The following is a 25,832-nucleotide window of genomic DNA, read 5'->3' on the forward strand; positions in this document are numbered from 1 at the left end:
TTCTTTGGCAATAGTCATAGTTTGCGTCTTGTCTACTACTAGAATGGTGCCTGGCATCTCTGGGTAGGGCCTCCTTTAGTATTGGAATGTGGAAGTTTAGGTGGCAGCTGGTACTACAAGTCCCTGGGTGGCCCTGTATAGCCCTCCCCACCTAAAATGTGTTGGAGCCAAAGAAGGGTAATGGTGGCAGCATTCCTTACAGTCAGTCAGCCTGTACTCCAAGTTACAATGTTAATGTGATCTTGATCAGCTACCTGACGGAGAACTCTGATTTTATGCCAGGGGCTTTGAACTGATCTGCTGTTGAGGAATTTGAGTGTGAGTAGCCCTAGGAGTAGCCCTTGGAATTTGAGTTGGAGTAGGAGTCTCTGTTTAGCCCTAGGGGGAAAGAGCCTCAAGGCTCTTGGGATGGCTTCCCATTAGTGCAAGTTGTAAGGGTGGTCTTTATTGTGCAGCTCCAAGTTACTGTTAGATGGGCACACCAGGTTTTCCTTCTCTCTCTTATAAACCACAGAATCTTTCTCCTTGTGTTAATGGGGACTGAGTTCTGAATCCTACAGGTTAGAAAATTTGGTTTCTTAAGAAACCTGCATTTATGATTTTAAGATTTTGAACCACCTTAGATCTTGTCAATGTAGCACAATCAGGAAAACCCAAAAAGAAAAGACTCTTGCCAACATTGTTTATCTGTAGAACTAGAAATTAGTTATAGTCAAGACTTCAAAAAAAATTTTTTTCTGACTTTTCAAATTCTTTACTCTCTAATTTCCTTCTCGTGATTTATTGCACAAACTCCTTCATTCTTCCCTTTTGAAATACAGTGTTTTCTGTTCGATTATATATATACTATCAGAAATAATCCAAATAGTTTATTCATAGGTAATTAGAGATTTTCATATTATCTACTTTACACATAGGTTTGCATATATATTACATAAAATCTATGTATTTTGTTTTTGTGTCTATCATATAATACATTTCGTTAAAACCTCAGAAGTTAAACTTTTCTGAAAAATTGGTTTAAATATATGCCTACAAATGTATTTATAAAATGTTGCTTAAAGTAAGTAGGTAAACTTCGCTTCTTATTCAGATCTGTATTTTGATGATCAAAATATAATAGTTCTATTAATATTTTAACATAAATTATAATGAGTTTTAACAGGATAGGTAAACAGAGTCCTTTTTATATTTAAATTGGGGATAAAGGAAGAAAGTTAACTTTTATTGATCTAATAGTAAAGCAAGATTTTATTCGTATAAAGGAAGCGTTGGAAAAACATCAGCAGGAGAAGAATGAAATGGAGTCTCATATCAGGGAGACAGCTTTGGAGGAGTTTAGATTACAAGCAGAACAATGGGAAGCAGAAAGAAGAGAGTTACAATTTATAGTACAGGTATTTTAAAAGTAATAATACAGTTCCTTAAATATATCTTTAATGCTTATGATATTAAAAATTACATTAGTGTAGTAATTGCTGAATTATTGCTGACTGCCTTGCTGAAATGGAAAATAATTCCTAGTCTTTGATCTCTGGAAGGTCATCAGAGCTGGGTGATTTCCATTGCATAAATTATGTGTTTTTCAGAGGGACATTTATATACATTCTGTGTTTTATTTTTCCAGTTTAAAATGTGAGACTGTTAGCAGTCTTTAACAGCATAAAGAAACAGAATGGTGTCTAACCACTATGCTGTACACCTCAGAATAATACAAAATAAAATTGATTGTAAACTGTAATTGAAAAGTAAAATTAAAATGTTGAAATTTTGGGAAAAAATAGAATGGATTTTGGATATTAAAGAATACGTACAGTGATTTTTGAACTATTTAAAAAAATTATTGATTTTAGAGAGGAAGGGAGAGAGAGAGAGAAAAAGAGAAACATCAATTTGTTGTTCCGCTTATTTATGCATTCATTGGTTGCTTCTTGTATGTGCCTGCCTGACCAGGGATCGAACCTGCAACTTTGGTGTATTAGGATGACACTCTAACCGACTGAGCCACCCTGCCAGGGCTTTGAACTCTTTTTAAGTAGTATAATGCAGATTATTAATCATCTTCTATTAACCTCTCCCCTGCAACACACAGAATTCTCAGGGTTTCAGATAGTCCAGTTTGAAAGTCACTGATTACATCCAACCCCCTTTATAGATGAGCAGATAGAGATTTATTAATTACTCAGATCACAGACTGAGTAATTAATGTGGGGAAGGAATACAAGTCTTCACATTCTCAATCTGGTGTACTTTGCATTTTTCCAGGAGATTATATGTAAGTTATTTTGAAGGACAGAGGACAAATTCAAACTGAATTCACTAACCAACTAACTTAAAATTTCAAATAAATTTTCATCATTCTTTTACTTATTTTGTGATGGTAAACAGTTTTTCTACACAACATGACAAGTTGAATTAGTCTTTATATAGATGACAAAGCTCTACATTCCTAAGTTTAGGAGTAGCTTTGTGTTAGAAATAACTTTGAAAGAAAAGGCAGCCAGAGAATAGGAGGTACCTCATTTCTTTAGGAGTGGAAGCTGAAAGAGAAGAGTGGAAATACTCAATTTGTTGTGTATGTAAGTATTCAAAACAGTAATGAAACCACATTTTTCCAGACCTTTGGTAACTGGGCAGTGCTTTTCTTCCCAGTCACTTCCTCTGGAGGATCCAGAAAGATGTAGCAATGACTCCTTCCACCTCTTGGTGTTCTTAGTGTCTGCGTGGGTGCTGAGGATATCAAATTGATTAGATATGGTATGATTATGATATTTCATTTTTCAACATGGACACGTAAATAGAGGAAATGTATTGTAATGTAATAAAACTTTGAATAAAATGCTGTGGGACTGTAAAAGAGAAATTGATTAACTGGGAGATTGGGGAGATCATCACAGAGAGGATGACATTTGAGCAGTGATTAATAATTATATTAAAGGCTACCTCAAGCAAACAAAACACACATAAGTAAATGAAAATAACCCCTTCATTTCTAAACACTCAGAAATACTCAGTGCTACCAGTCAGAAGCCTGAAACTTGTAAAATATGATTCAGAGACCTGTATTTAAATGTGTAGACGGTATTTGAAGCATGAGCTAAGACAGGCCATTTGTATGGAAAAACCACTGGAAATGGCTTGGATGGGCCTGCAAGTTGGGTGAGGTGAGGTCTCAGGTAATCACCAGGGCAGGAAAAAAAGCGTGAGCAAGGTTGATGGACTCCGATCTTGTGCAGGCCTGTGGGCTCTGTGGGGGAAGGGATCAGAAAAGGAGCAATGGCCTTTGACAGCACTTCTGTCTGGGAGAAAGCTGCCCTTCTAGCCCTCACCCTGAAACCTGACAGTTCAGTTCCTCCTCTTATTTCTCTGGCCGTCAGCTGTTGTCCCCTAGTTAGAGCTCAGAGTGAGCAGTATGTGTCCCTTAAAACGGAATACCTAGGACTCCAGAAGCCCTCTGTCTCACTCAGCCCCTATTTCTTCCGGTTTTTACTGCCAGAAGTTATGCAGACTTCTCTTCCTAGCGCCCAGAACCCTGGGCTGAGGTTTCTGATGTGGGGCTGGGACCCCTTGCTCCTTAAGGGGTGACTTTGCAGCCTCTCCTACCACTCTCAATGTAGTTTCTTCTTTATATTCTTAGTTGTAGGACTTCTGTTCAGCTAGATTTCAGATGGTTCTAAATGATGGTTTTTCTATAGTTTAATTTTAATTTTTTATGTTGTTATGGGGGGTTCTGAGGACCGTGTTTACCTATCTACTATCTTGACAGTACAAGGGAGCCCCCATAAGACTTTAGGCTGATTTCTCAACAGAAACTTTGCAGACCAGGTGGGGTTAGCATGAAATATGCAAAGTGATGAAAAGTTAAGGACCTACAACTAAGATTACTCTATCCAGCAAAGCTGTCATTTAGAATCGCAGGGCAGATTAAAGTGCTTCCCAGATAACAAAAAGCTAAAGGACTTCGTCACCACAAAAATAATATTACAAGAAATATTAAAAGTTCTTCTTTAAGAAGAAGAAGGAAAAAAAGATAAAGAATATGAATAAAAAATGGCAATAAATACATTTATCAACAATTACTTTAAATGAAAATGGATTAAATGCTATAATCAAAAGACACGTGGTAACTGAATGGATAGGGAAACTCTTAGATGTGCTGTCTACAGGAGACTCACTTCAGATTGAAAGACACACACAGACTGAAATTAAAGAGATGGAAATTAAAGAGATATTTCATGAAAATGGAAACAACAAAAAAGTAGCAGTACTGATACCAGACAAAATAGACTTTATTTTTTATTTTTTTTCTCGTTAAAACACAACTTTATTGATGAAACACAAGTCTAAGATTAACAAACCTAAACCAATACATATGTGTCAGGCTTTCATGATTAGTTTGCTGTCAGTTTAGGTAAAGAGTAAAAATATCTCAAGCTAGGAAGTAAGATGGAATCAATAAGTGCTTTCTGTGCACCAGCTCCAGTGTTCATTTGGCATCCTTAAAATGGTCCAGCCCCAAACCAACCATCACAACCAGCATCACTGTTGATCTGTGATATTCATTATTACAAAATAGCAGCTGAAAGTAATAAAGTATCTTTATGCTATATAAGCCAGTGAAAAACAAAGAATTTACCAAATGTATTGTTCCCAAGTGTAACCTAAAAGAATTATCTTGATACTGTTTGGGACAGACCCCCAGTCAGAGTTCGGTCAATACTTCGAGAACTTTTACTTTCACCACCGGATCACTGTGATTTGCCAAAGCGTTGATTTTCTTCATATGCACCCTAGATTCTTTGAATAAGGGAAAGAGTGAACTTCTGCTGAATTCCTTCCTGGATGATGCAAGAGGCCCTTCGTTTTTCATGATGTCAATTATATTCTCAAATAGAATTAGGATATTAAAAGAATCCTCCTGTCCCATTCTTTATTCGAAAGGAAAATAAATTCTGATGGTACTTTACAACTGATCAGCTCTCTTGTCATGGCTGGATTGTCAGTAACATTTATAATTAGTTTCATAATCTAAATCTTGGTGAAGTAATTTCCCAGGAATAACAACCCGAAAAATCTGGAATAGGGAAGCAAATGTTGGTAATGATTAGTCACATGTGTTGGTTAACAGTCTTCGCCCAGCCATCTGCACAGCTCAGTCCAAGTGACAGATCATGGTGTCATCACACATTTGACTGATGATACATGAGGTCTGTCCAGAAACAGTCCAGCCATTGTTAATACAGTGAGAACAGTCTGCACAACATCTACGTAACCCGGCAGCCAAGGACAGGGAACTAGGATGTTCATGTGCAAACAATGAGGATATCACTGTACTAGTCAGTGGGAGCGGTAGACAGCTTTGAGTGACATGTGTACTATGTGGCTGTCACATTCAAAATGACTGAGCAAGTAGAACAACGAATCTGCATCAAATTTTGCATGAAGCTTGAACATTCCTCTTTGGAAACTATTTGGATGATTCCGGAGGCTGCAGCTGTGGGCAACTGGTGATCGGCAGCTTCATCACAACAGCGTGGCCCCTCATGCATCATGTCTCATGCAGAGTTTTTTTTGGCAAAACATCAAATCACCAAGGGGACTCAGCCCCCCTACAGCCCAGATTTGTTTTTTCCCCAAAACTAAAGTCACCTTTGAAAGGGAAGAGATTTCAGACCATCAGTGAGATTCAGGAAAATACAACAGGGAAGCTGATGGTGATTGGGAGAACTGTGTCAGGTCCCTAGGTGCCTACTAGGTGCCAATGACTGAGGCATCATTGTCCTATGTACAGTGTTTCTTGTATCTTCTTTTATCTTCTTCTTCTACAGTGTTTTATCTTCTATTTTTCATATTACATGGCTGGATACCTTCTGGAAAGACCTCATATGTCTTAAACTTGCCCTGATTTTCAGCATTCACATTCAAATTTTTAGGGGCGTTGTAAGCCTTTCCCCTAATAGTAAGATCTTTAGTTTTTAATCAGTTTTGCAATAATTGGGAGACCATCTAGATCACAAATGTCATTTTGGTTAAATGAATATCCTGCATTGTTACCAAGAGTGACCAAGACTACTTCTTGAATAAAAGGATCACTTTTTCTTTCCAGGATGTTAAGGACCATTTGAAGGTCTGAAGCACCAAGAATATCATCAGTTTTGTAGGGGTAATTGAACTTGCCCTGGCGAACAGGCCATGCTATAGCTGGAGTCCTGGTACTTTAGTCGGGCTCTTCTCTTGGACTTTCCACTTGTCCTGCTCCCAGCCATATATGTGCACCACTGGTGGGGTGGCAGCCTCCACCCCTGCCTCCTGGGCAGGGTAAACTCAGTTCAAGGGTCCTGGTCCCAGAGATGGTACCCAACCTGGCCCCTTTGTCCACCTTTGCACTTGCCAGCTCCTTCAGGGTGCTGAAAAAGCCTTGGCCTTGGCCTCTAGGCCACCTCCTCTTTGGGCTCATGAGTGTGCTTTCATTTTTGCATCTGGACCACTGTTGAGTTCCACGCCCATCTCAGGCTTGGCCTTTGAGTCACCCTGAAGTCTAGCTGGGCCCCACCCAAGTATTAGCTCCTTTCCAGGTCTCCACCCCAATCTCTGTAGTGTCACTAGATTCATCTTCATCATCATTGTTGTAGTCCCTGTCAACTCTTTCCCAGGTCAGTCTGTATACACAGTAGCAAGTGCCATCCCCAATTACCACACCAGCCGCCGCCCAGCCAGCTTCCCCAGTGTGACCAGAGTGGGGTGAATGTCCGAGCAGAATTCTTAACCCGGGCTTAGCGGGCTTGCTGTGGCTCAGAGTACTCCAAAGCCCGGGGCGGAGTCTTTGGCTATAGCCAGCAGGCTCTGCTGCAGCTGCAGGTATAGCAGCACCTCCTCTGCCCCTCCTCTGCCCTTCCAGATGGCCTGGGGGCAGTGGCGCCCCTACATGCACCCAGACAGGTCCAGAAAATTTCTCCTTTTTTTCCTTGCTTGGAAGTACACTGTGTTAAGCAAACTTGTTTCTGGACAATGCTCCCCTTTTTCTTGCTCTTAGGTTGGATAGGCCTTCAGGCATAAGCTCTACAGACAGACTGGCGACTTGGCAGAGACTGGTGACTTGGCAGAGACTGGTGGATGTGTGGATAGAACAGCATTTCAGGGAGTCCTAACATCAGCTTTTCCGAATTCAACGTTCTGGTAGTCAAATGGATTTTACCTTTTGTTTTCTCATCCTCCCCTCATGTCTCAGGGCTCTGCAGACATCAGCCCTTCGCCTGTGTCCACCCACGCCTTCCCCCAGCCCACCCCTTCTCACCCCCAATGGAGGGCTATCTTCCCAGCAACCCCACCCCCAAAGCAAAACAAACAAACAAATGAAAAAAAACCAAAATAGACTTTAAAATGAGCTGTAACGAGACAAAGAAGAACTCACCAACTCACTCTACTTCTGGGTATTTATCTGGAGAAACCCAAAACACTACATGGATGAGATGTAACATCCATATGTTTATTGCAACATTGTTTCCAGCAGCCAGGATATGAAAGTAACATAAGTGTCCATCAGTAAGTGTGCAGATAAAGAGGTGGTGCAAAGATATAATGAAATGTGAGTCGGTCATAAAAAGGAGTGGGGTCTTGCCACCTGCAACAGCATGGGTGGACCTAGAGGGCATTGTGCTGGGTGAAGTAAGTCAGAGAAAGACAAATGCCAGATGATTTCACTTATATGTGGAATCTAAAAAGCAAAGTAAACAAGCAGACCAGAAGCAGACTCGTAGATACAGAGAACATTTTGACAGTTGTCAGATGGGAAGGGTGTTGGCGAGGTGGGTGAAAAAGGTGACAGGATTAAGAAGTACGATTGGTAGTCACAGAATAGTCCCAGGGATGTGAAGGACAGCACAGGGGATACAGTCAATAATTTTGTTACAACTTCGTATGTATAACTAGGTTCTGGAGGTGATCACTTTGTAAGTTCTGTAAATACAGGGTTGTACACCCGTAACTAATATACTAGTATTTAAAAATAAGAAAAAATATGGATGATGTGATTTCTGTGTAGTTTCCTGGTCAATCCTATAAATCTCAGAATGTAGGTGGTTACATAAGACTTTATATTTTGGAGTACTCAAATAATTTGAAATTTTGTACTATTAGTCTTTATTGATGTGTAGAGAAGAACAGGGGAACGTACTCTGTAATTATACCACCATTTGTAAGACAAGTTTTTTATAGGTAACTGAAATGTTCAGAGCTCGCTCTCTCCATGTCTTACCCTTTTTATATTAACAGAGGAAAACTGCTTTCCTTTTATGCAGAAAATGTAAGAAACTATATATAAAAGTCTTTTTTAAACAGATTGAAACTCTCTGTCTGGTGGTGGTTGATGGGTATAGGCTCCTGTCTGTCAATCAGGTGTTAGCATCATGCAGTTTCTCTTTGTGTAGCTTTCTAAGGGAATTCAGCTTTTAAAATAAGACTTAAAGAACCTTTTTTTAAAAATGAAATCCCACTTTTAACAGAAAGCTGTTTTCATATTTCTCACATTTGGGCTTTATTATTTAGACCCACTATAAAAAGAAAATCTTAATTTTATGCTGTATCCCCTTTCCTTTCCAGCAATTGCAGCACTGGGTAGAGGTGCACTTCTCTGGAATATTAATGGGAGTTCTTAGTGTAGTCACCTCAAGTTGTCCCATTTAAAAATAGTTTTCATCATTTGTTTGTACATATTACCTCTTTTGATAAACAAAAATTCTCTGTCTTTGGCATATATTTGAAATTTCAGAACAAATCAAAGCCATGGTAATTTTAGAGTAAAATATTTGTTGATCTTGAAAAAACATGTGTATATAATTTTATTTTTACTTCTATTTATTTACTGTTTTTATTGAAAAAGAACATTTGTTTTATTTTTATCTTTTTCTCCTTGCAATAGCAATGTGAACTTGTCTTTTGAGTTTTTTAAAAATATTTTATTTCTTTTTAGAGAGAGGGGAAAGAAGGAAGAAAGAGAGGGAGGGAAACATTGATGTGAGAGACAAAAGATCAATTGGTTGCCTTTTGCACGCACCCCGACCCGGAACCAAACCCACAACCTAGGCATGTGCCCTGATGGGAAATCAAACCGGTGATCCTTTGCTTTGCAGAACAGTGCCCAACCAACTGAGCCACTCTGGCTAGGGCTTTTTATTATTCATATTTTTACAATTCAGGTGTGTTGATACACATCATATTCGTTTCAGGTGTACAACATAGAGATCCACTATCTGTATACATTGTGACCATTTTGTGACCTGTCACCCTACATAGTTACAGAACTTTTTCCTGTAATGAGGCTTTTAGAATCTCTTTTCTTAGCATGGTTCAAATAGGCAACACAATATTTTCAACTATAGTTGCCATACTGTACCTGACATCACTGTGACTTTTTTAAAAATTAAAAAAAAATCAGTTTACATCATCGCCATTTTATATTAGTTTCAGATGTACAGCACAGTGTCCAGACAATCGCATTGTGAACTTTGAAGATGCTTATTTGCTATAAACTTTTTTATTATAGGCAGTGTGGTACATGCAGTGGGAACGCTTTGTTTTTAAACCATTGAATACCATGGCCTGGCTCGGGCTGGGTAGCTCAGTTGGTTAGAGCATCATTCTGATATGCTAGGGTTGTGGGTTCAGTCCCTGGTCAGGGCACATACAAGAAGCAAGCAATGAATGCATAAATGAGTAGAGTCACAGATCAATGTTTCTCTCTTTCAAAAATCAATACAAAGTTTTAAAAAGTTAAAAAGAATACCATGCCCTTTCCTGTATAATTTTTCCATCTTATTTCAAAGTATTATGTGCCAGCGGTATCGCAAACCTTTAAAAGATCAATACATACTTTTTTGTTTTTAATCTATTTTCAAAATTCTATAACTCAACCAGGGAATAAAATGATCCTTTCCTCATTCATTGATTTATGTATCTAGTTATTAAGGAACGGGAGAGTTTGTGATGGCAAAGAGCATGGGAAGTGTAGATTGAAAATCATACCATAAACTGAAGAAAGAGGAGGAGGAGTGGAAAGGCATCACATCAGGCTTAGGCATCAGTAGGCTGTGTGATAAGCCAGCTGCCCGAGACTGACCTGGTAAGCACAGCTGTGATCTAGGGGTAGCCTGGAGAAACTTACATGAAAAGGAAGTGTTTAAGTAGAGTTTGCCTTAAATTATTTGGATAACAAGGAGTGTTTCTTTGCAGTTTCCTGGGAAGCTGTGAGCTGGTGCCCTGTAAAAGCAAATGGCATAGAAAATGGCACTAGTATTGCCTGTTTTTTCCAGACAGGATATCTTAATATTCAGTTGATAAAGTTACTGTATATTGTGCTCATGGTAAAAATGCCCCTTAGGGAAATTTAAAAGCAGAAGGTGAAAGTCTTGCCCCCTTTCCCCTCAATACCACTCCCCATCTAAGGATATATAAACATATATTACTGTATTTGCATGAGTGAAATTATATGCCTCAATAATAGTTGATGTCCATCTTTTGATGGCCTTACATTATTCTTACTGTGTTTGCATGATATTCTGTCCTGTGGAAGTTCCTAATATATTTAAGGAATTCCTTATTGATGGATATTTTCCTTAAAGTTTTTTGTTCTAATTATAAATAATTCACTAGTATTTTTGTCCATATCTTGTAGAAGTGACTCAGTTGTGTCCATGCCTAGAAGTACTGCTGGGTCTGTAAGCTTATCATTAAGATTTATCATATATGTTATATAAAGTAGTCCCAGTTTATACTTTACAGCAGCAAACACTTTTTGATTGTAGAACTGTGCTGGCTTTGGGAAGTTAGAGCGGAGGAGCTTGTTCTGGCTCTTCCAGGAGTTAAACACGCACTAGGTTGTAACTAGGTGTATTGATATATTTTGTAAGCTAGGAAGGAGGAGTACTTCTGTTTTTTACATTTCTAACTCTGCTTCTACAATTCTTCAGAACAGAAACCATGCTTTGGAGTCTGAGAAATATTGTTTATCTGAATACATATGAAGAATCATATACTTTTGGGCTATGTTTCTGGAAGAGTGGAAAGAAAACAAGTTTATTTTCTAGCAGCACAATGTAGTTTCCTATAATGTTAAGTTAGTTCAAAAACAAGCCCTATTTTAAAATATTTTAAGCTCAACACCTCCCTCTTGTGGAAAAAAGAAAAACTCCCCCAATTACCAACATCCTAATGATTTTATTTGTTAAACACACACACACACACACACACACACACACACACACACATTTTCACTGTAAGGATCCAGGTAGCTTTTATGTGGGTTAGAAAATACATTCTTTGACAAAATCAAAAACATTTTCTTGGAAGGAGGAAAATTAACCTTGATGTATAGCTGCATGAGGTATTTTATGGTTCTTTTTGAATTTTCTTGTGTGTAACAATGTACCCCAGACTTGGGTTGTACTGATAAAACTGTTGACTGAAATATTTGAGGACTTATAGACACGGACAACAATGTGGTGATTGCAGGGGAGGAGGTGGGGAGGGAAAGAGGAATAAATGGTAATGGAAAAAATATAATTAAAAAATAAATATTTGAACACAAAAAATAACAGGGATTAATATAACCAATATCCAATATAAGCAACCAGTTCCATCACTATAGCCAGTATATACCATCTATGTTTCGTATTTGTCATCTTTGTTTCAGAATTAAAAACAAAATTGTTAGATCATTGAAGACTGACTGTTCTGAATTACTTCACCCTTTCACCACTACCCCACCCCCAAAAGATGAGCATCATTTTGAATTTGGTGTTTAATTTTCTGTGTACCTTAACAGTATTGTTTTATCATTTGTTTGTTTTAAAAGTATACATAGAATGTCATACAGTATGCATTTTTGTCCAGCTTTTCCTTTTCACTTGTTATTATTGAGATTTATCCAAGTTAACAAAGTAGCTCTGGTTCATTCAGTTTAACTTCTTTATTGTATTTTAGCCTATGCATATACCATAATTAATTTGTCTGTTACTTGATTGATTGAGATTTAAGTTCTTTCTAAGTTTTAATTACTACAGATAGTGCTTCTGTGAACATCAAAATATTTTTTAAAATGTGGGTATGTAGTTAGTGCCTATGCACTTACTAGGAAGTAAAGCATATGCCAAATTGTTCTAAATGGTCGTACCGTTGTGAGAGAACAGTTTCTTTTCTCTTACAGCCTCCTGAACGCTTGGTAGTTTTTAGATTTAATTTTTTTTTGTAATAGAATGCATATGAAATTGTATCTCATTCTTGTTTAAATTTCTCTTTCCTTGACATTTAGCATGTTATGTCTATTGGCCATTTATGTTTGTTCTTTTGTGAACTGCCAGTTTATATATTTTTCTTATAGATTGCTTATATTATTAACTTTTATAATATATTTTTATTAATTTATAGGAGCTTTTTATATGTCTGGTTACTAGTCCTTGGTTATTTATATCAACGTTGCCAACATCTTTTTCTGTGTGTGGAAACAATTTATGTAGTATTTGATGTATGGCCCTAAATTAAAAAAAAATTTTATTTATTGATTTTTTTTGAGAGAGAGAGGAACATTGATTTGTTATTTCACGTACTTATGCATTTATTGGTTGATTCTTGTATGTGGCTTGATTGGGGACCGAACCCACAACCTTGGCCTATCAGGATGACTAAACAACTGAGCTGCCTGGCCAGGGCCAGTTTTAAATTTTAATGTAGTAGAATTTATTAGTCTTTATGGATAGTGCTTTTTATGTCTTTTGTAAGCTAAAGCCATAAAGAATATATATTTTTTCTCTACATAGCATGAAATAGGACCCAATTTTAGTTTTTTTCTAAGTGGATAACCAAATATCCCTGTACCAGTTATTCAACTGTCTATTCTGTTACCACTTAATGATTTATAATGTTTTCTCTTTCAAAATATCAAGTTTCTTTAAGTCTAAGTCTTGGCTCCTGGGTGCGTGTTCTGTTCCACTCATATATCTGTCTGTTTATGAACGAACACTACATTTTTTTAGCCCTGGCCGAGTCACTCAGTTGGTTGGAGCATCGTTTGGTACACTGCAAGGTTGCGGTTTCCATCCCAGGTCAAAGCACACACCTACATTGCGGGTTTGATCCCCTGTCTCCGTGTATGGGAGACAACCCGTTAATGTTTTTCTCTCACAACTATGTTTCACTGTCTCTCTGTCTCTTTCTCTCAAATTGATTAAAAAAAAAAAAAACATATCCTCAGTTGAGGATTTAAAAAAACTAAATTTTAAAATTTATCACAGATCTACAGTATTTCTTGATCTCTAGTAGGAAGGTTAAGTTCCCCTCTCCTTCTTCCTGATATTTTTGTGGGAGGAGAGGAAGAGAGCTATTTTGAGACTTTTACTGTCCATGTGAGTTTGAGGATTGACTTCTTGTACTCCCCCCACAAACCTTGTTGTAATTTTGGTTGGAATTGGATTAGACTGAGAGATTTATTTGGCAGAGTTGATGTTCTTGTAGTGCATATTACTTCTATTATCTCTTCTTTTACATTTTTACTCTATTTTTTGGGTGTAGTTCCTCAATTTTATATGGTATCCTATGTATTGAATTTCCAGTTTTGTTTTTGGGTTTTTAATTTCCAAGAGTTCTTTTTTCTTTTTTTAATCCTTAACCAGAAATATGTTTATTGATTTTAGAGAAGGAAGAAGGGAGGGAGGGAGAGGAAAGAGGGAGGGAGGGAGGGAGGGAGGCAGGGGGAGAGAGAGAGAAGGAGAGAGAGAGAGAAAGGGGGAGAGAGAGAGAGAAAGAAGGAAAGAGAGAAACATCAATGTGAGAAACATTGATTGGTTGTGATAGGTTGCCTCCCATAAGTGCCCCTATCGAACCGAAACCTAGGTGTTTGCCCTGACCAGAGATAGATTGAGCCTGTAACCTTTTGGTGTATGGGACGATGCCCCAATCAGCTGTGCACCTGGCCAGGACAAGAGTTTGTTCTTGTTCTTGACTGTACCTTTTTATAGTAGACTCTTTTTGTTTCACATTTATGAATATTTTATTTGGACTCTCTGTGGATGTAAGTCATACTTGTATTGGTGTTTTTTTCCTCTTCCCTTGATTGTGTTTTTCTTTTTTTTTTTTTTTTTGAATCATCATTTTTATTTTTGGTGTTAACAGTTCAGGCACATAGTGAAAGATCATTAAAACAACAGAAGTTCAAATTCCACCGATAATGTAAGTTTTATTTTCAGTTGTATGCTTTCCACATAAAGAAAACTTGATAGACTTGAGACCCTTAAGTCAAATATAAAAATAACACCAAGTTACCTATTTTGAAATTGCTTTTAGAAAACTCATATCTTTGCTTTGTTTTAATTTAATTAACTAATTAATTACTCATTAAACCCAAAGTTTTAGAAATATTATATTCTCACATTCCGACAATTTAAACAAATTTTATCCTTGTAAATTGTGATGAATAACAAAATCGTATATAGTACTGGGAAATAGATGATATTAATTTTTGCTTTTTATAGGTAATTGACTCTTTAAACTCAGACACTTTTCTTTGTAATTCTTATAACTTGAAATGTCATGTCTAGCAAACTTTGTATGGCTTTGAAAATCCATTTGAACAAAGAATTGGATGTTCGGTTATCTTTATTTTTTCTCAGTATTTGGCCCTATTAGTTAGTAGTTGTCTCTACCAACTAATTCACATGTGAACCTTTCCTGAAATGTCTGGTTGCCCTTGACTGTGTGTTTCTATTTAAGAATGAGGCACTAAACACTGAGAGGAAGCTCTGTGCATGTGGAACGCTTCCATTTCGCTGGGGGATTTTAGATGATGCATTGTAGAATTGTACACCTGAAACCTATATACATTTTTAAACCAGTGTCATCCAATAAAAAATTGGGGAATTTAAAAACTGCCAGTATCTATAGCTCTTTTTTCTTGGACTAGTAGTTTCACAACAAAGGAATGTTCTAGTGTCTTCCTTATGGAATCTTAAGTGTAGGAATTTGTGTTCAGGGAGCTGAGGAGAGAAAGCTGTGAGGTCTTACCACCCACTATTTGGATTTCACCTAATCTCTTAATTTTTTAAAATTTTATTTATTGATGGGAGGGGAGACAGAGAGAGAGAGAGACAGAGAGAGAGGGAGAGAGAGAGAAAGGGGAGAGTGGGGGAGATGTCAGTTTATTGTTCCACTTATATGTGTATTCATTTTGCTTCTTGTGTGTGCCCTGACCGGGGATCGAACTGCACTCTTGGAGTATCGGGATGATGCTCTTACTGGCTGAGCCACCCAGCAAGGTATCTCACCCTGACCCCCCATAGTGTCTGATTTTTATGACTTAAGAACCTTTTAAGTCATATACCAGCCTCTCTAGTTAGTAAACTTTCTCTGTTTTTCTGGGATGGAGAGGGGCATTTGTCAGGGACGGAGCTGGCAGGTGTGATCTGTGGATATAAGTAACTGCTGCTATGGAAGCTTCCAACAATGTTCATATTTATTTCTGCCCCATGACTTAAGAACAGATAGAAAGTAGAAAACTTGATTGACTCATTGACAAAATTTCAAGCCCTCATATTGCTTTACCAGTGAATAAAAAGAAACATCTAAGGAGCAAATGATTTTAGTCTTACATAAACTCCACCGGAGAATGGAAAAGTCTTGATGACATACTCAACTGACAAATCGTGGTACTAAACTGACAATACAAGAAGATAGTTATAGGTAATCCCACTCATGAGTATGGCTACAAAAAAATTATACTAAATATAATCCAACTGAATGCAGCAAAATATAAAAAGCCTTTATATAATAAATATTAAGTGAGTTTAACATTAGAAAGTCAGTGTAATTTGGCTTAATATAATTAGCTAACTTGATTATGTACTATATTTCCTGTGTTATATGAATAGAATTTCTAAAATTCCCCACTATTTGAGAAAGTGGTTTTCTATAAAAACTCTGTGTATATGTGTATGTGCATTTATATCCATATTCAGGAATATATAGTAGTTGTCACATAATATTAGTGACCACTTGACCTCTGCATTAAAACTGTAATTGCTAGGTCAACATTTTGTCTGCATCTTGAAAGACCTTTATTTAAAAGCTACTTGTCAAAGAACATATGTGCACAAGCTATAGACACAGACAGCAGGGCGGCGACGGCCAGAGGGAAGGGGGCAGCTGGGGCTGGCTGGAGGTGGCTGAAGAGGGGGGAAGGGGACATCTGTAGTAGTGCCAACAATAAAAATAAAGTTATAAAAATAATAATACAAAGACATGTAGACAAAAACCAATAGGTAGATTAACATGTATATTAAAAATATTAGCATAAACTAAGAGAAAGCAGAAAACGTGGAACAGAAGAGTAAAAAATGCTAGTTGGTAAGTAGTATTTAATGCAGGTTAAATCATAAAGTTAAAATCTCACCAAAATAAGCCTAATAACTCCCAACTGATCGACCACTGATTTCTGTTTTGATAGGACGAAATTCAGACTGTAGGGACGATGGGCATGCTCTTCATCGGGAGTACTGGTATTTGTAATGATTGTATGCTGTTTTTCTGTGCTATCAGTAGAGTAGGAAACACAGTCACATTTTATAATAAGTAGATCTCATACTTTCTGAATAATTTCTTTTATGTTTAATAAATATTGTTTGAAATAAGTGCCATCAACTAGGACATAAGCATCTTTTGGATATAGACTTCAACATTGTTGGGTTTGGTTTTTTTTTGCGATTAACAATGTAAATTGCTGTTTATTCATTTTAAAGGATACACAGTACTCTAAATGGGTTATTAAAAGTTGGAGATCATGTATTTGTAAATCAAAGACATATAACCGTGAATTTGAGTTAATGCTGGCACTATTGACTGACGGAAGGAATCTATCCTGTAGAGTCACAACAGTATCTTACGGTCTTGTCTTAGGATGAGATTAGATTACATACGGCTGACCACATTGCCCTCTGTTTCTAACTCCGGAGTGCGATTACGGTAACGGAGAGTGCTGTCTGCTGGTGGCAGGCAGTGTTGGCACACTGTTGCTCTGGCACACAGCTTTCTCATCTATTGTTTACAGGTTGAAATGTGCAGGTAGATGAGCTTCTTTATATTAAGAAATTCCTTACCTAAAGGAAGTAATTCTTGAGTTCATGTGTTGCCAGCTATAGAAAAATAACTTTATGCTATAAGTGTGGAGAGAGGAATTAAAGTTTGTTCTTCATCCTTTGACTGTGGACTATACTGCTGCGTGCGTTCTAAACTAGAATCTTTTTACAGAGAATTATATTTGGTGTTTGCAGCCTTTTTACTCAGATTCTAGCAATACCTTTTGAGTGGCTAGGGAGTATGTGGAAGTATGTATAAACATGCATGTTTTCATGTTAATGTCCCAGAATAAGATTATGCTGATGAGGCAAAGGTGGGAAAAGGGCTTTGTCAAAGATCTTAAGTTAGAATGGAGAATATCTAGATTAGTTACTGTGGAAAATACCTTTGATATATGTATGTGAACTTTATGTTTTAACTTCTGTAACATTCAACTCTGATTTCTGAGTTTAGTTGGAAATGCAGATGGAGAGATTTAAGTAGAAGAGTGCCTGTTATTTTCTTTCGGTGGTATGACAAAGATTTGCAAAGCTAAAAACTGGAGAGAAAATGAAACACAGCCATCTAGTGGATGCAACTTTAAGAGCTGTAGGAATGCAGTGCCATCAGCTCACATAAAAACCTCTCATGGGTCATTACTAGGCATTCAGGCCGATCATTCCTTATCACGCAAAGGAGCAATATCCACTTCTATTATTAGATACTTTAACATTTTAATGAGGGGAAAACATTATATGTAGCAGTTGAACTATAGCATTACATAAATATCCTCAGGGCTCATTTGAACTACCGTAACATTTTAGTAAGCTATACACATTTCATTTGTAATATGTATTAATCAGATTAAAAAAATTGTAAACCTCCAGTAGTGCTTTTAAAATACAGGTATATTTTGTCCTGGCCAGTGTGGCTCAGTTGGTTGAGTGTTGTCCTGCAGACCAGAAAGTCGTGGGATCGATTCCCGGTCAGGGCACATGTCTGGGTTGTGGGTTTGGTCACTAGTTGAGGCATGTGCAAGAGGCAACCAATTGATGCTTCTGTCTCACATTGATGTTTCCCTCCATCTCTTCCTCCCTCCCTTCCCCACTCTGTAGAAAAAAAAGAAAAGAAAAGAAAAGGAAAATTTAAATACATGAGTATTGTGAAATACTACTGGACAATATCTAGACCTCTCTTGGCTGTGTGAATTAACCTCTTATTTTGGTTGAAGCACAGATTTAGTTACTCATTGTCTACTATAGAATAAATATAAGTCATTGCTGGCTTATACATTGTATTGACACAAAAATGAAATATTTTTCAGGAACAAGACAATGCTGTGCAAAGTATGCACAAGAAAGTGGAACAGTTAGAAACGGAGCACATGGACTGCTCTGACCTTTTACGGAGACAAACGAGTGAGCTTGAGTTAAGCACTCAGCGAGAGGAACGCCTTCGAAAAGAATTTGAGGTATAGTTTCTCATTCTCTTATAATGTGTATATGTTGTCCAGTCAGCAATTCAAGTTAGAGGAGGTTTTACTGTACAATAAAATATGAAACTGCTTTTTTAAAGCATTATTTATATTGAATATTTGTGTCTTTTGAAAACTGTCGTATCTTAGGAAGTTACATTTTGTTCCTAATTTTAAAAATCTGTTCATTTTTAACATTAATTTTCATGGAATATTTGGAAAGTTTTAGGGTAACTGTTTGTATTATGAGATTGAGGAAGCAGCGTAGGAGAAGATTTTGATACATAATGTTAAACTCTAATTTTGTAGTATGAATCATTGTTACCAGCTGCATGACTTTGTAGAATACTTCTCAGGTAAGACTAGATGAGAAAGGAGCATTAGTTTACAGGCGAAAAATAAAAATACGATTTTTTTGGAGTTATTATTACTGATAATCACTTTAGTTAATCTTGAGAGAAATTGAATTTGTTAATTCTATTTCTTTTTAAATTCCTTTTACTTTACAAATTTGTTATAATAAAGTACATATAACCTGAGATCTGCCATGTTAATAACCGTGTGAGTGTGCAGTTCAGTGGCACTGAGTGTGTTCGCGCCGTGTGTAACCGCGCACCACCACCCGTCTCCAGCACTCTTTCATCTTCCCAGTTCAGACTCCGCCCGGTGAACAGTAACTCCCCGTCTCTTCTCGCATCCAGCCCTTGGCAGTCACCACTCTACTCCTGGGCCACTTTTGACTCAGCTTCTTTTTCACCTAATAAAGGAGAAGGTCCATTGCTGACTAGCGAGACTGTTTCTACTTATGCAGGCCTTATATATAGGTGATTGAGTTTATTGTAAAAGTGGTAAGAGAAAATAGGGCTGCAGAAAGAAAAGAGTTGGAGTCACAACGGAATGGGGGTTTTCCTACTGGTCCTCCTATCCACAGGCCTCAGCACCCCTGCCGTGGGTCCTCCTGATTCTTTGGCACCAAAAAGTTGATCTTGCGAGTCATTTCCATGTTGTAGATCCTCCGGCAGGTTTCCTAGCTTTCTCTCTCTCTGTCGTCAGCTCCTTGTAGTGAGTGCTGGCTTTGCCTGATGTCCTTCCTCAGTGGTGAGGATTCTGTTTAGGGTCCTGTATGCACCTTTCATGGTCACTTCCTGCGCCATCACAGTCCTGGCAATAAACTTCAGATGTTTTGCCACAACCCTGAAATTCAGTCTTCACTCTGCAGGATGTGGCTGGCCACCAGAGATCCCTGGGCACGAGAGGGCCGGGGCCACCCCCTCGCCACCATGGTTGCTCCCCATTCCGGAGGGTTGGGTGGGAGTTGGGAACGGAGCCTTTCTCCAATTCTTTATTACATTTCCTTTTGCTTTGTGGGAAATTAAATACTTTAATAGGCAGAGAATTTGTCCTAAACATAATTTATAATTATTAGGTAAACAATTTTTGTAAGGAGTATTTACTGATAAAATCCTGGAGGTACTCTCATTAAACTCAATGCTGCATTTAACATTATTTTGGGAATTTTAGCCAAAGAAGAATATAAATGTAAGAACAGTAATAAATGTATAATTTTTGTTCCTGGCTGGTGTGGCTCAGTGGATTGAGTGCTGGCCTATGAACCAAGCAGTCACAGGTTCAGTTCCCAGTTGGGGCGCATACAACTGGGTTGTGGGCTAGGTCCCCAATGGGGGGTGTACAAGAGGCAACCACACACTGATGGTTCTCTCACTCTCTTTCTCCCTCCATTCCCCTCTCTCTAAAAATAAATAAGTGAATAAAACCTTTAAAAAAGGTATAATTTTTGGAGAAAAGAAGGTATGATCCTTATTATTGTAGATATGTTTATAATCCTGAATAGTTAAGAAAGTCAACTTTAAAATTATTAATACTGTGAGAACATTCAACTGGGAGTCCAGAAAGAAAATAATATATAATTATGTTTACATTCTTAGCAAAAATCAGAGAATAAAATATTAAAAAATTTTCTTTACCACAGTGACAAAAATAGGAATATAATTAATAACAAATGCATTAAAAATTATGAAATTTAATTGAGAGTTTTAAAAGAAAATGGCAAGACATTTTGTGAACACTTAACATTGTAAAAACAAGAATCCTCCCTGGATTATATTATAGGTTAAAACAGTTCCAATAAAAACTTAAATGGAGCCCTGGCTGGTGTGGCTCAGTGGATTGAGTGTGGGCCTGTGAACCGAAGGGTCACTGGTTCAATTCCTAGTCAGGGCATATGCCTGGGTTGTGAGCCAGATCCCCAGTGGGGTGTGTGTGTGTGAGAGGCAACCACACGTTGATGTTTCTCTCCTCTTTCTCCTTCCCTTCCTCTCTGTCTAAAAATAAGTAAATAAAATCTTAAAAAAAAACTTGAATGGAATTATTTTGGGAAGACATTCTAAAATTCATGTGGAAGACTAAACAGCCAGATGAGAATATTAAAACATTTTGATAAGAGTTATGAGTCGGGACTTATATTACCAGAAGTGAATCTCTACTGTAAAGCTTTGTAATGTATCAGTTGTCATTTTTGGTTGTACGCAACAGAAACCAAATTTGGTTAACCTAAAACAGAATCAGAAGGAACGCTGAGGAATCAGGCTCAGAGAGCGTGTGAGTCCCAGACCATCTCCAGAGGTCTCCAGAGCAGAAATGATGGGTGAAATTGGGTGAACTGGTTGGTATCAATGATTTGCATTCTTTTTGTAACTTTATGAAGGATTTAAATCCCAGGAAGAGAACATTTGATTGAAAGAAGTAATTTGTCCCAAATAAATCCCTCTCAATTCTACTAAAATTAGAGCCCAAATAAGAAATTCTTGTAGAGAAAACCAGGGTACTGGTACTATAAAAAGGGGAAAAATTGTGGAGTGGCCAACATGTATAATAACTCTAAAACCAAACTTTCTTTTTTTCCTTATTACTACTTTTTTTTGATTTTTATTTTTCAATCACAGTTTACACTCGGTCGTATTTTGTTACTAGTTTCAGGTGTGTACAGCACCTGGTATGATATGGGCAGACAGTCATACACTTTACACTGTGACACCCCTGATATTTCCCGTCCCCACCTGGCACCATACATAGTTATCCAATGTTGCTGACTGTGTTCCTTATCCTCTACTTTACATCCCTGTGGCTGCTCTGTAGCTACCACTTTGTACTTCTTAATCCCTTCGTCTTTTTTACCCATGCCCCAACCCGCCCCTCTAACAGCAGTCAGTCTGCTCTCTGTATCTATGAGTCTGTTTCAATTTTATTTGTTTAATTTGTTTTTTTAGGTTCCAGAGAACTGAAATCATATTATATTCACCTTTTTTTGGTCTGACTTATTTCACTCAGGATAATACCCTTTAGATCTATTCAAATTGTTGCAAAAGGTACAATTTCATTTTATTTTTATGAACAAGAAATATTCCATTGTATATATGTACCACCACTTTTTTATCCACTCATCTGCTGATGGGCACTTGGCTGCTTCCATATCTTGGCTATTGTAAGTAATGCTGCGGTGAACATAGAGGTGCATGTATTCCTTCAAATTAATTGTTTTGGGTATTTTGGGGTATATACCCAGAAGTGGAATGCTAGGTCATTTAAAATTTTTTGAGGAAGCTCCCCACTGTTTTCCGTAATGGCTGCACCAATCTGTATTCCTCCCCACAGTGCATGAGGGGTCTGCTTTCTTCGCATCCCTTGTTGATGACGGCCATTCTGACAGGAGTGAGGTGATACCTCATTGTGGCTTTAATTTGCATTTCTCTGATGATTAGTGACGTTGAGCATCTTTTCATGTTTCTGTTGGACATCTGCGTGTCCTTTTCGGAGAAGTGTCTATTCAGATCCATTGACCATTTTAAAGTTGGTTTGTTTTTTTTTGGTGTTGAGTTGTATGAATTCTTTGTAAATTTTGGATATTAACCCCTTATCAGATGTATCATTGGCAAATACCTTCTCCCATTCAATAGGTAGTAAGACCAGACTTTAATGGAACAGAATTGGAAGGCAATAGTAGACTTGTAAAATATTTATTAAAATTTAACATATTAAGGTATTTCAAATAGTGAGGATAGGAAAGACTATTCAGTGAATTGTGTTGAAACAATTGGTTAACTATTTGGTACAAAATAAAATTAGATTCCTATCTTACATTATATTCTAAAGTAAATTCCAGTTAAAAAGAGTGAAATACTAAAGATGATAAACTAAGATGAAAATGTAGATTAATTTTTCCGCTCTCTTAGTGCTATATCATTTACTTACTACTAATTATAAAAATGGTGGAACAAAGTCATAAGGAAATAGATTTATAGCCTTGACTATGAAAAGTAATGTCATATGTAAGTGAAATCCCCCACTAAAGACAAATAAACAAATGAGAAAAATATTTACAGTAAAGGGTGTAAATTTATCTCTATGTTTCTGTATTTCTGAGTAAACCATGAATAAATAGCATTGCCTTTTTCTAGCATTCATTTACTCAACAGGCAGAGAAAGCACATGGAGTAGATTAGGTAGAGATCACAAGTTTGGCTTCAGATATGTTCACTTTGACATGCTTGTCAGACATCCAAGTGGAGATGTTGAGTAGGCAGTTGAATGTATGAGTATTCGTCTTAGGAAGCCTTGCTGTAGGGATGATAAGGAGACATGTGCCAAATATTTCATTGGGAAATTTAAAAAAATTATTTAAAAGATTTTATGTATTTATTTTTAGAGAGAGGGGAAGGGAGGGAGAAAGAGAGGGTGAGAAACATCAATGTATGGTTGCCTCTCAAGTGCCCCCTACTGGGGACCTGGCCCACAACAAAGGCATGTGTCCTGACTGACAATTGAACTGGCAACCCTTTGGTTCACAGGCTGGCACTCAGTCCACTGAGCCACACCAGCCAGGGCTTATTGGGAAATTTTGAAGTGTTATAATTTTCATAGGTCTTTTTTCTGTATTTCTTTAGTTTCTGCAAAGGGTGATCTGCTAGTTTCCTTTTTTGGTGATTATAAATGGAAGCAGGCATTGGAGGAAGGATCTGGGTATCATACTGTTCAGTATGCAGACTCTGCCCTGGTTTCAGTCTTGTGTACACCTCTCTCTGCCCCCTCCGTGTGTATTCCTGTATCTGTGGAGCCTTTGGTTCAGGATTCACATTCTCCAGGTAATAAACTTCCTGTTTGTGCAGTGGTCAGGGAGAGGTATTGTTTGGCTACTTGGGGTGCAGGTGGATGCCTGGATGTTAAACTTGTCATATGAATGATATTTTAAGGAAACAACTTAGAGTTATAATTCACATGCTACAAATTTACTTACTTATAGAGTACAGTTCAGTGGTTTTCAGTATGGTCACAGAGTTGTGCAACAATCACTACACTCAAATTTAGAATGTTTTCATCGCCTCATAAGAAACCCCATACCCATTAGCTGTGACTCTCCTATTTCACCATCTCTCTTAGCCCTGAGTAACCATTAATTTGCTTTCTGCCTTCATAGATCATTAATCTACATTTTGCTTTTATAGACTTGCCTATTCCGGATATTCTATATTAGTGAAATTGTACAATATGTGGTCATTTGCGATGGACTCTTTTTCTTTTTTTTTTAATTTTAATTTTTTATTGTTATTCAATTATAGTTGTGTGCCTTTTCTCCCCATCCCTCCACCCCACCCCAGCTGAACCCCCCTCCCTCCCCCACCTCCACTCTCCCCCTTGATTTGGTCCATGTGTCCTTTATAGTAGTTCCTGTAATCCCCTCTCCTCACTGTCCCCTCCCCACTCCCCCCTGACCATTGTTAGATTGTTCTTAACTTCAATGTCTCTGGTTATATTTTGTTTCCTTTTCTCTTCTATTTAGTGATGGACTCTTTTTCACTTCGCATGTGTTTGGGATTCATCTGTGTTGCTTCAGTACTTCACCCCTTTTTGTTATTGAGTGATACCCCATTGTGCTGCACACCACATTTTGCTTACCCTTTCATCAGCTGATGGACATTTGCGTTGTTTCTACCTTTTGGCTATTAGGAATAATACTTGTATGAACATTTGTGTACAAGTTTTTGTGTGGACATGTTTTCATTTCTCTTGGGTGTATATTGTATATACCACTACCAGTGGAATTACTGCGTCATAGGGTAACTCTGTGTTTAATTTTTTGAGGAGCTGTCAGACTGTTTTGCACAGCAGCGGCACCATTTTGCAGTTCCACCAGCAGTGTATGACGGTTCCAATTTCCCTGGATCCTCACCAGTAATTATTACTATTAGTCTTTTTATTACGGGCACTCTAGTGGGTATACGATGATATCTCGTGGTTTTAATTTTCATCTCTCTAATGTCTAATGATGTTGAACATCATTTCACGTGCTTATCTCTTATTTGTGCATTGTTGAAGAAATATCTCTTTAGATCCACTGTCCATTTTTTAATGGGTTATTTGTACCATATGAATATAAGACATCCATAATGGGGGAAAGTGGGTGTAGGTATATAGGAACTTCTAATGATAAAGTCACATGTGAACTTGGCAAAGATAAAATTATTCACACTCTTACCACACATAGTCTAATTTTATGTAAGGTTAGAGAACAAATAAAAAATGAGATTATATTATAAATAATATTTTAAGCTTATTTGTCATGTATGCTGAACATTTCTCAGGCCAATAAATTCAGGAATATATCATCATACTTCATATCATTTTATTTTGTTTTTAAAGGTTTTATTTATTTATTTTTAGAGAGAGAGGAAGGGAGGGAGAAAGAGAGGGAGAGAAACAGCAGTGTGTGGTGGCCTTTCCCACACCCCCTACTGGGGACCTGGCCTGCAACCCAGGCGTGTGCCCTGACTGGGAATTGAAGCAGCGACCCTTTGGTTCGCAGGCTGGCGCTCAATTCACTGGGCCATGCCAGCCAGGGCTACATCATCATTTTAAATATGTAGTTTGTGGATGGCCTACTTAAAAAAGGAATAGAGGGAGTCTCTGGCCTCCTAGTCTGGTGGAGTTGAACCGTGGCTACTTTGTAGCAGGTTTGGGTGGAGAGCCACTCCCAGAGTGACATTGGGCCTGGGGAGTTTGTCTGGAACACCTATGGATGCAGCAGCCTACGTTCAAAGTGCAGGTTGGAAACTACTGGTGCAAGCCATTGAAGCTGGAATGCCGTGGTGCTGGTATTTTAACTGACTTATACCAACTGTCACTCTACTATTTACAGTACACGAATTCCTCTAATGAAGTCAGTTATTCCCTATAGTTTGTAGCAACCATG

General features: G+C 37.6%; 1 protein-coding gene and 2 pseudogenes across 5 annotated transcripts in view; 1 reads left to right on the plus strand and 2 right to left on the minus strand.

Moving 5' to 3' along the window:
- Nucleotides 1-25,832, plus strand: part of CCDC171 (coiled-coil domain containing 171) — a 293,962-nt gene that overhangs the window by 29,501 nt on the left and 238,629 nt on the right. For 4 of the 5 annotated variants that reach the window (XM_071221606.1, XM_053924635.1, XM_071221605.1 and 1 more), the window contains exons 6-7: nt 1,266-1,397; nt 18,419-18,565. In XM_071221606.1, coding sequence (XP_071077707.1) covers nt 1,266-1,397; nt 18,419-18,565 — 279 coding nt within the window. The remainder of the gene's footprint in view (nt 1-1,265; nt 1,398-18,418; nt 18,566-25,832) is intronic. The other variant, XM_071221603.1, reaches the window with a different exon arrangement.
- LOC112302755 (armadillo repeat-containing X-linked protein 1-like) lies at nt 4,703-17,073 on the minus strand (annotated as a pseudogene).
- Nucleotides 19,503-21,767, minus strand: LOC112302741 (small ribosomal subunit protein bS21m pseudogene; annotated as a pseudogene).

This window comes from Desmodus rotundus, chromosome 1 (assembly GCF_022682495.2).
Source record: "Desmodus rotundus isolate HL8 chromosome 1, HLdesRot8A.1, whole genome shotgun sequence".
In the NCBI taxonomy this organism is placed as follows: domain Eukaryota; kingdom Metazoa; phylum Chordata; class Mammalia; order Chiroptera; family Phyllostomidae; genus Desmodus; species Desmodus rotundus.